This window comes from Microcebus murinus, chromosome 22 (assembly GCF_040939455.1).
Source record: "Microcebus murinus isolate Inina chromosome 22, M.murinus_Inina_mat1.0, whole genome shotgun sequence".
Classification (NCBI taxonomy): Eukaryota; Metazoa; Chordata; class Mammalia; order Primates; family Cheirogaleidae; genus Microcebus; species Microcebus murinus.
This window is the reverse complement of record NC_134125.1, coordinates 27,261,879-27,272,977: the sequence shown is the minus strand read 5'-3', so window position 1 is coordinate 27,272,977 and position 11,099 is coordinate 27,261,879. Positions and strand designations below refer to the sequence as shown.

Genomic DNA, 11,099 nt, shown 5'->3' with positions numbered 1-11,099 from the left:
ATGTTATAGGGAAAATTAGTTGGGATTAAAAGTTTTTCATGCAGAAGACGTTATATAATGGGTTTTAGACTTCTGCGGTGGGTCATTGAAACAGGGAACTGGGGGCAGGAAGGGAAAGATGAAGGGTCTTTGAGTTCAATGAGGACAGTGGCCACTACTAGGGTAGAGTTGTCCTAAACCCGAGAGTCTACAAGTTCAGGCGGGAGAGGGCACATCTTGGGAGAGGCGGAGGGTGGGGGTGAGGAATTTGAAGAGAGGGATAGAAGAAGGGCGGATGTCCCTGAGAAAAAGTGGAGTATGGTGCCTAATTTGGCTAATAAATCTCTTCCTAAAAGTGGAACAGGACAGGAGGGCATGATAAGAAAGGAGTGGGTAATGGGATGGTCGTCTATAAGACATGTCAGAGGACCAGTAGTAAGAGGCCATGAAGGACTGCCGTCAATACCCATAACCAACACCTGGGAAGGATAAGTAGGGCCTGAAAAAGAAGGCAGAACAGAGTAGGTAGCCCCCATGTTGACCAGAAAGGACACTGTCTCACCCGCTACCTTGATGGTTACCCTGGGCTCAGTGAGGGTGATCGCGGTGGCAAAGCCGGGGCTTTGTCGGTCTTCTGCAGCCAAGCCCAAAACCGTCAACGGCAGGTCTGGGGGTGGAAGGACTGACCCTCTAGACCTTTGTCTCAAGGGGCAATCACTCTTCCAGCGTCCCTCTTGACCACAGGCCGGACAAGGCTTATTGGGCTGACATGGCTGCGGGCACCGGTTGGCCCAGTGGCCTTCCTTACCACACTTGAAGCAGGTGCCTGGCGGAGCATGGTTGGTGGCTTTAGATGAGGTCGATGGCTTTCTGGGCCCCACCGGCCACATGGCTGCAACCAAGGCTTGGGCTTGCAGATGTGCCTTTTGGTGGGCACGGGCTTTCCTTCGGGCCTCTGCCTGTTTATCTCGGGAATTAAAGATTTTTTTTTTTATTTCGGCATATTATGGGGGTACAGATTTTAAGGTTTCAATAAATGCCCATTTCCCCCCCTCGGGAATTAAAGATTTTAAATGCCATGTTCACCAGGTCTCGGATGGGGGTCTGAGGGCCTTCTTCTGCCTTTTTAAGTTTGCGTCTAATGTCAGAGGAGGACTGAGTGATAAAGTGAGTTGCAAGGATGGTGCACCGGCTGGGGAAGTGGGGTCCAAGCGGGTGTGTTGGATGAGAGCATCCGTAAGGCGGCTAAGGAAGGCCGCGGGATTTTCATCTGGCTTTTGAGTGATTTCTCTAAGCTTATTAAAATTAACTGCCCGATGGGCAGCGGCCTGGAGACCAGCAAGAACGCATTGCAGCATGCGATCTCGGCGGGTTCTACCTTCTCGGCCGGGGGGGGGGGGGGTCTGGCTGGTATTCCCAGCCTGGCTCACTGCGTGGGACAGCCTCGGCCCCGACCGGCACGGTGCGGTCTGTTAGGTGGACTTGATCAGCATGTCCCTGAGCTGCCGTCCAGACACGTTCCTTTTCATCAGTAGTAAGAGTAGAAGCCAGAATGACAAAAATATCACGCCAGGTCAAATCATATGCTTGTGTAAGACCGTGGAACGCTTTGGTGTAGGCTGTGGGGTCGTTAGAAAAGGAGCCTAAACGCTTCTCAATCTGAGAGAGATCAGAAAGAGAGAAGGGAACATGGACGTGCACGACCTCTTCGGCACTGGCTACCTCTCTCAGGGGACAGAGAAGGGTTTGGCCTGAGGGCCCTGCGTGGGATCGAGTGTGGTGACTGACAGGGGACGTTGGCAGAGAGCCAGCACAAGCAGTAGCAGAGGACAGTGGGGCACTAGGAGGAGTAGGAGGAGGAGGAGGACCCAGATATGGTGGAGGCTGAGCAGGGGGAGAGGTAAGGGAGTCAGGCGGGCCAGAGAAGGCGGAAGAGGTTTCTAACGGGTCCTTCGGCTGAGAGGTAGAAGAGGCCAAGGACGGCGGAGGACTCAGTGCAAGGAGGATTTGTGACGGGTCACAGGTCTGACAGAGGGAAGGACGGGAGCGCAGATGGAAGAAAGCCTGGACATAAGGGATCTCCCATTTGCCATTTTGGTGACAAAAGTTATCGAGATCTTGTAAAATTTTGAAATTGAAAGTCCCATTTTTAGGCCATTGTGACCCATTGCCTAATTTGTACATCGGCCAGGCGGTGTTACAATAGAAAATGAGTTGCTTGGGCCGAATATCAGACTTGAGGCCCAGGGTTGCAAGACTGGCTAAGAGACAGCCCAGAGGCATGTTAGACTTGATTTTGGAGGGTTGACTGCCCATGGTGTCCTAGTCCAATGAGGGGAGATCGGGAGCGGCGTCCCAGGTCACCGATCAGGCCTTGGAGAGAAGGCTCTGAGCCTTGGAAAGGGCCAACTGAGTGGATCAGGCATCCCTGAGGCACTCAGGTCCTTGTAAATCCTTGCGGATGGAAGGACTGACTGAGGGGCTTGGGTGTCCCCAAGACACTCAGGTCCTTATAAATCCTTACGGATTGAAGGACTGAGGGGCTCAGGCGTCCCTGAGACACTCGGGTCCTTATAAATCCTCACGGATGGAAGGACTGACTGAGGGGGCTCGGGTGTCCCCGAGACACTCAGGTCCTTTATAAATCCTTACGGATGGAAGGACTGAGGGGGCTCGGGTGTCCCCGAGACACTCAGGTCCTTATAAATCCTCACGGATGGAAGGACTGACTGAGGGGGCTCGGGTGTCCCCGAGACACTCAGGTCCTTATAAATCCTTACGGATGGAAGGACTGAGGGGCTCAGGCGTCCCCGAGACACTCAGGTCCTTATAAATCCTTACGGATGGAAGGACTGACTGAAGGGGCTCGGGCGTCCGAGACACTCAGGTCCTTATAAATCCTTACGGATGGAAGGACTGACTGAGGGGCTCAGACGTCCCAGAGACACTCAGGTCCTTATGGTGGAGGATCTCTGACTTGGGCTATGGACAGAGACCCTGGAATGGACTCATTGGGCTAGGAACACAAGGGCAGAGGGACTTACCCAGGCCAATTGGTCGACTGGCGTCCAGTGGAGGTCCCGGTCAGAGGTCTGGAAGACACGAGGGGACCACGGCCCTGAGGCAGGCCAGAACAGCCAAGACTCCCCTCCCGGGTTTTGGCACCAAATGTAAGGTTTTTAGGCGGTGGCGAAAAGAAAAGAGACACAGGAAGAGAAAGAGTGGGGGGCCAAACCACGTGGCTTTATTATACACTAGTGGACAAGGTTATGGGACCCCAAGAGCGGGGGGGTGGGGGGGGGGGGGGTGGGGGTGGGGGTGGAAGTCGCCACAGTTTAAAGGGGCTGAGGCCTTTTATACCCTTTGGGCGGGGCTAGGGACTTGTGGCAGGAAGAACTGGGATTCTCTATTGTGACCTTGGATGGTCATTGAGAAATAGGAGGGGCTGGAGGTATTTGTGGAATCCAGGAGCGAATCCAGGTGGAGATCTGGGTATGGTTCCTCTCAGTGGGGCCTGGCAGTTTGTCCTTGGCAGGTCAGGTCACTAAGCGTTTTCTTTTTCCATCTAGGGAGGGGAGGGGGGCCCCTGCCACCAGCCTTACACCCCTGTCTCCCTGAAATGTATAAAACCAAACTGTAACCTGACGACTGAACTCTGATCTTTTCCTTTTGCTTAAAACTCCTTCCTAAGGAGGCCAGCTGAGTCAAGCTCACAAATGGTAAATTCCCACTAAGCACCTTTTGTTAACCAAATAAAGCGTGGTTTACTTCCCAACCTGATTCCAGTCTAGCATTAACATCACCTAAAAGATAGAAAGCCCCCATCTTAACTCAAGCGTCCTAGCAGATGCCTAGCTTAAACTTGAAACATTCTCCTGTCTGGACCTCCCATAGCGCTCACACCCATATCTTAAATTAAGCATTTCCTTTCCAGTCTTTTAGATAAAGTATAACTCTCTCAGCCAATTGCCAGCCAAAGAATCTTTAAACCCACCTATAACCTGTAGGCCCCCCCTTTCCAGATGCCCCACCTTTTTGTGCCAAAGCAATGTATGCCTCTCATGTATTGATTTATGACTTTACCTGTAACCCCTGTCTCTCTGAAATGTATAAAACCAAACTGTAACCCAGCCACAACGAGCCCACTTGCTCAAGGTTTCTTGGGAGTGGCACCGGGCCATGGTCCTTGTAAGGTTTTTTGGCAGAGGTGAAGACAGAAAGAGTGGGGACCAAACCATGTGGCTTTATTATGCCCTCCTGGACAAGTTTCTGGGGTCCCAAGAAAGGGGGCCCCAGAAGTCACCCCCGTTTGAAGGGGGTGAGGGCTTTTATACCGTTTGGCTAGGGACTTTTGGTGGGAAGAGCTGGGGATTTTCCTTTGTGACATTGGGTGGTCATTCAGAAATAGGAGGGGCTGGTGGTATTTGTGGGAGCAGAAATGTTCTTATTCAGGTGGCCATCTGCGTGTGGTTTTTCTCAGCGGGGCCTAGCAGTTTGTCCTTGGCGGGTCTGGTCTCGTGAGCCTTTTCTTTACAGTCCTCAAATTTGGCTCAGAATAAACTTCTTTCAAATATTTCAAGGTTTGGACTTTTTTCCCTCCACAAACCCAACTACATTGAGTCCACCTGCTCAAGGCTTTTGGGAATGGCTCCCCCAGGTCATTCACGGTCCTCCAATTTGCCTCAGAATAAATCTCTTTAAAATTATTTTACATAGTTTTGGTTTTTTTCCATGGACACGGTAAAGAGTGGGGCAATGCGAGACTCTCCACATACCCGCCTCGGAGGGCTGCAGCGACCCGCTCAGAAGGACGCAGGCAGCAGGGCGCCTGGCGGCGAGGGCGGGCCCACGCCCTGGCGCGCAGCATTCGGGACTATAGTAAAGGGGCGGGATGCGCCGCGCTCGTGACTGACGTAGGAGGGGCGGGGCGCGCCGCGCTCGTGACTGACGTAGGAGGGGCGGGATGCGCCGCGCTCGTGACTGACGTAGGAGGGGCGGGGCGCGCCGCGCTCGTGACTGACGTAGAAGGGGCGGGGCGCACGTCACTGCTGGAGGCCGGTGGGCGCTATGGAGCGCTTTGCTGGCGTCTTGGAGGAGGCGGCGGCGGATGGGGCCGGGCAGCAGGCACGGCACTACCAGCTGCTTTCCGCACTGCAGAGCCTGGTCAAGGAACTGCCCAGGTACGCAGGCCGGGCGGGGCGGGGCAGGCGGCTCCGGGGCCCGCCCGCACTCACCGCGCCGCCCTGCCGACAGCTCCTTCCAGCAGCGCCTGTCCTACACCACGCTCAGCGACCTGGCCCTGGCGCTCCTTGACGGCACAGTGTTCGAGATCGTGCAGGGGCTGCTGGAGATCCAGCACCTCACCGAGAAGAGCCTGTACAACCAGCGCCTGCGCCTGCAGAATGAGCACCGAGGTACGCAGGGGAGGCGCGCCCAGGGAGCTCTCCGTCTCTGCGCAGGCCCTTCCCGGGCACCGCTCAGAAGAGGTCCCTAAGACTGACTATATCGAGGGCGCAGAGCCTTCAATAGCGCTTTTGTGGCGACCGGTGTGCCAAGCCAGTTTTGTCTGTTTTTTTTTTTACTTTTTTTTTTTTCTTATTCTTGGAAGACGGTCCAGAATCTCTGAATAGTTTTGTCTCTTGAACAGTCCCGTTCTTGGCATGACATCCAGAAACTCCCTGCTCAGGCTTCCCTGTGCCACTATCCCCTTCCTGGTGGGACGCGTCGCCCAAGGCCTCAGTGTTTGGTCCACCCACAAGCAGACCCTGTGGCGACCTTGACTGCAGTGCCCAGTGATGGATGAAAGTCTGTTAACAGCTCTGCCGCTGGCACCACCCTCTAGGATTAGATCCCTCTCAGGGCACTGCACCGGCTGCACATCATCGCATTCCTGAGAACTGTTCCCTGTGGCACTTCCTGGACCTGAAGAGCTTCCCACTTGAGCCATAAGCTTGGCCCCTCACAGGCGTTACCACTCAGAGGGAGCCCCCTTCCTGCAGATTATATGGGGCAGCTCCCCCTGCACCATCAGATTTCCACCTTTGCTATTTTATATTTCCCTTATTTTAAAAGTTGAAACGTTCAGAAAAGTAGAAGGAATGTATAATGAATTCCCTGTGCTCGCCACCAAGGTTCAATATTTAACATTTTGCCTAAGTTCTTTATATCCCTACATATACATAACACCATAGCACTTCACCATGAGTCTTCATCATTCCTGGAGACCAGGATTTTCAACCCCACACTCCCACACTGTTGGCATCTGTAGCTAGATAAGTCTTTATGGTGAGATACTGCTTTGCAGGATAGGATGGCAGTGGCACCCTCCCCTAGCCATGTCAGCCCAAACTGCCTCCATACAACCCTGGCGGGGTCACCCTTGGCCTGGGATTGAGAGCAAGCGTTCTAGAACAAGAACACTCCTGCACAACCTCACAAGCTAGCCTCATGAGAAATCAACCATTCCAGGGTGTCTCCTGTCCTTTAGTGCATGGTCACTTTACTTGGCTTAGTTATCACTTAGTTATAAGTAAGGATTCAGTCTAGGTTCATGCATTGCAATTAGTCACTTTAGTCTCTGCTTCTGGAACAGTACCCAGCATTTACTGTGGCATTGACTTTTCAAGAATCCAGGGCATTCTACCTGTAGAATGTCCCCCATCTGGACCTATCTGGACCTGCTTCCTGGTCATGTCATTTAATCTGGTTCTCCACCCCTATTTTCCTGTAAACTGGACAGCAGATAGGAACCTGACTAACTGCTGGTTGAATGTTTAAAAAATTCCTCCCTGTGATGCCTGGCCCCTTCCCCCAAGGGCAGGCAACATCCATCTGCCCCAGGATTAGTGTATTTCTCTCAGGGGTGGATGTTGGATTTTGTCAGATCCTTTTTCTGTGTCTTTTGAGATGATTGTGTGGTAAATCATAGTTTCCGTGACTGTGGTGAATTACACTGACTTGGCTCCCATCCTACTTGGTCATGATGGATTTTCCTTTTTATATATGTTGGATTTGATTTGCTAAGATCTTGTTAGGAATTTTTTTCTCTATGTTCACGACAGATGTTGGTCTGTAGTTTTCTTGTAATATCTTAATCTTGTTTGGGTATCAGGACACTGCGGCCTTACAGGACAAGTCAGGAAGTGTTCTCTCCTCTTCAGGTTTCCAGAAGAGTCTGTGTAGAATTGCTGTTACTTCTTCCCTTGACATTTTGGCGACTGTCTTTTTCTACATTTTTGTTGAGGTGTTAGATGCTTACAGCTCACACATCTGGCTCATTATTCTTTCTAATGCTCAAACTATGCCGTGTTTGGCCACGGGGGGGGGGGGAGGGGCTTCAGGCTCATCTTTTGCTTTTTCCTTGCCTCAGTTCTGGAATTGGCCATTTCCCCATGGAGCCCTGGTTCTCCTTAGCTGGGGCGTTTTTGGTAACTCTGGACCCTGTACTACTTGTCCTTCGGGAGGGTCAGGTCAGGTTCCGGTGCCACTGGCAGCAGACCAGCCTGTGTTGACTTTGCTTTTCCTGCTGATTTAGCAGACGATTGGCTGCCACTGCCTTCTTTGCATTCCTTGATTATTACTGAGGCCAAGCCCCTTGTGCCCAGGCAGCCAGCATGGTGCTTTTCTTGCCTTCTGCTTGCCTACCCAGTGGAACCTGGCAGTGGACTTGGGACTCATAGCAATGTTTGATGAATGGAGTGAAGGAGATGAATTTCCCTGCATTTGTTTCCTTGCACCCTGCCATCCCCTTGTGTACACTGTAACCAGATAATTTTCTTGTCTCATTCTTGTCCCTCTATTATGGAGATATCTTAAGGGTGGCTCTTGGTTTGAAATGCATTTAATATGATAAATGCCATTATCGAGATGTGTACAGAATGCCAAGAAACGGATTAGGCAGGGCTGTGGGCACAGTGGGGGCCAGGCTGCCTGCAGAGGATCCTCAGGGACCCTCCTGACAAGGGCTGCAGGCTAAGGTCTCTTCCTAGGAACACAGTATTGATGTTTGTATTGTTTTTGTGTTTTTTTTTTTTTTTTTTATGGCCAAGGACTCATCCTGCCTGGGGAGATCTAGCCATTTGACACTACTGGTCTAGGGTATTGGCTTGTGATAGTGCATATTCTGCTTTGTGATAGTGGTTTCTTTTAATCCAAAACATGATACCGTTTTCATATGTCCCTTCCTGTCAGACTGGACAGTTTGCACATATGTGTGTTTATGGCACAGTATAGCAGAAACCATGGGGCTTTGCCCAGTGGCTGAAGGTGAGCCTCTCTCAGAGCCACATGCTCCCCTCCACCTAGCCTCTGTGGGCTCGTGGTACCTCAGGCCTATCCCAGTCTTGGACCTCCCAGTCTATGCCTACCCGTCTCCCTCCGGCTGCTGTGAGGGGCTGGGAGCTGCAGATGTGGGGTTGGCTACCACCCTGAAGGGCAGCCACAGCCTTGCTGGGCAGAGGCTCGTGCCTGGCACAGTGACCTTCTCCTCCTGCTGCTTTCCCAGGCCTTTGCCTCAGGTGGTGTCGGACACTCGAGTAGCTGTCCCTCAGTGATGGGACAGGGCACACCCTGGACTGCTGGCGTATGGCCATGTGGCCCCAGAAGCTTCTTCTGGCTGGTCTTATGAGCCAGGCTGCAGACTGACCCAGCCTGTCCCAACCTGACAGCCTTCTGACCCCACCCTTTTTAATGCCCTGCACCTTCTAGAGGGCCCTGCCCTCTGTGCAAGCAGGCCTGGAGGTCTGAGGGGCCTGGGTGAGGGCAGGTGCTACACCCAGCCCCCACCCCTGGTACAGGACTTCCCTCCATCCCTTGGGCCTGGCTGCTCTGTGGTGGGCCGGAGGAGTAGCATGAGGGAAGAGGTGTGCCATGGGGCCACTCCCCCTTCGCTCAAGGCTGACAGGCCCTCATCTCCTCCCAGTGCTCAGACAGGCGCTGCGGCAGAGGCACCAGGATGCCCAGCAGGCCTGCCGGCCCCACAACTTGCCAGTGCTCCAGGCAGCCCAGCAGCGGGAGCTGGAGGTAGGAGGCTCGTTGGGAGTCGGGCTGGCACCACCTCATGGGCACCACCTGGTCAGAGAGACTCAGTGGCTGCTTTGGGCTTATGTGGGCCGCTGAGCCCTAGTGAGTCCCAGTACATGGCACATGGGAAGGATGGGTGTCCTGGGTCTGTGTGGGGAATGAAGGCCCTCCCTGCTCACTGGGACAGCAGCTCCTCGGGCTGGGGCCCATGTGGAGCAGGTACTGATGGGGGTCATTGTGCCCTGTGGCCCCAGGGGTGCAAGGGCAATGGTGGGGTGACAGGGCCAGCCACGAAGGGACCTGTCCTTCTCCTGGGGAGCTTAGGAACAACCAGCAAGCCGTGGGCGGATGCCTGGAGAGATGCATGAGGTGCCAGGGTATGCAGCGGAACCCCTCAGAGCCCCTTTCTAGGCTTGGCGGAGGACCGGGGGGGGGGGGGGGGGGGCAAGGTGGGCATGGTGAGGATGAGTCAGTGCCTTCAGACCCGGTGCCACTGGGGGTGGCAGGCAGGAGCATGCGTTTGGGACACTGGTGGGCAGGGGGCTGAGCCTGAGCCGCCCTCACTCCCCTTACTGTGGCAGTCTGTGGAGCACCGGATCCGAGAGGAACAGCGGGCAATGGACCGCAAGATTGTCCTGGAGCTAGACCGGAAGGTGGCTGACCAGCAGAGCACACTCGAGAAGGCAGGAGTGGCTGGCTTCTACGTGACCACTAACCCACAGGTCAGCGTCTGGGCCTGCCCTGCCCCCAGCCCAAGTGTCACTGGTCCCCTAAAGGCCCAATCCCATCTGGGTTTTACTGCTGGTCCCTGGGGACCCAGGCCCAGAAAATGGGGGTGGGATGGAAATGAGGTTCCTGGAGGGTTTCTGCTCCCACGGAAGCCAAGCTTACTGCCCACAGGAGGGTAAGCCAGCTGGCTGCCCAGGGGACACTGCCTGATATCCCTACCTAGGTCCACTGCACCCTCTAGGGCCCCCCTCCTGTGCGCCACTCCCTGTGTGCCAAGCCAGGGCAACAGCCAGCCCTGCTGGGGGCGGAGGCCTGGGTCCCAACCCTTTCTGGAAGGCCGTCGCCAGGCTGCACCAGGACATTGGCCCTGGAGCCTCACTACCTGGCATCCCTGGGCCCTGGTATCTGCCTCTGGGCAGGGGAAGGAGTCAGCTGCCACACTTGCCCACACGGGGCCCTCTGTATGCCAGGAGCTGATGCTGCAGATGAACCTGCTGGAGCTCATCCAGAAGCTGCAGCAGAGGAGCTGCCAGGTGGGGAAGGCAGCCCTGTGACGGGGCCCTGCAGCCGCCTGCTTCCCAGCATGGCTGGGAAGGCAGCCCTGCCCTGCTGTAGCCACAGGCAGCAGAACACCGAGCGAAACTTGTCAACCTGATGTCTGGCCACTGCCCCCCAGCTGCCGATAGGGGTCATCCTTCTGAGGAGAGGCTGGTGGACCCTGGCTATGTCTGTTACCCATTTACATCTGGGCTTTTCTGTCCAAAGGCTAGAATAGTCTCATTAAGGGGAGGCGGGCCCAGGCCCCAGGGCTGGGCAGGTAGTAGGGCTGAAGCATTCTAGCACCTTCTCATTCCAGGGGGCACATCCTGACCCCACCAGGCCTCAGCCCAAGTGCTTATTCTAGACTCAGACCCTCCCTTGGCTGTGATAGCCCCTGCGTGGAAGAGGCTCTGAGGCCCAAGCCCTCTGTGACTCAGAGAAATAAAGATGCCTCATGGCCTGCGTGTGGCTTGTGTGACTTGGCGTGTGGCTTGGTTTCCACTGCCACTGGGGCCCAGATGGGGCCCTTATCCAATGCCTTCATGCTGCAGCAGAGGCCTCTGCCTGGGGCTGCCCTACTGGGCCATGTGCCCAGCTTCACCACCCTCACCCCTGCACGGAGACTGGGAGCCTCCTGGCCTCCCCGTCCCAGCCCTGGTCCCAGAGCACAAGGACCACATCCACCCTGCTCCACAGGGCTGGGGTTGGACAGCATGGAGGCAGCAGGGGGCCCAGTCCTGCTCCAGGGCCTGTCAGAGTGGCAGCAGTCCCAAGTGGGTCGCTAGTGAAGGTCGCTAGTGTGACAGGAAGGGTCTGAGGGGGGAAGCCCA

At 54.9% G+C, this 11,099-nt stretch overlaps 1 protein-coding gene across 1 annotated transcript; it reads left to right on the top strand.

Moving 5' to 3' along the window:
• Window positions 1-5,010: 5,010 nt before the first annotated feature.
• Window positions 5,011-10,747, top strand: LOC105877714 (DiGeorge syndrome critical region gene 6 like). The gene is made up of 5 exons (XM_012776517.3): window positions 5,011-5,159; window positions 5,233-5,393; window positions 8,900-9,000; window positions 9,582-9,722; window positions 10,200-10,747. The coding sequence occupies exons 1-5, from the start codon at window positions 5,047-5,049 to the stop codon at window positions 10,281-10,283; spliced, it is 600 nt and encodes a 199-aa protein (XP_012631971.1). The 5' UTR covers window positions 5,011-5,046; the 3' UTR covers window positions 10,284-10,747.
• Window positions 10,748-11,099: the final 352 nt, after the last annotated feature.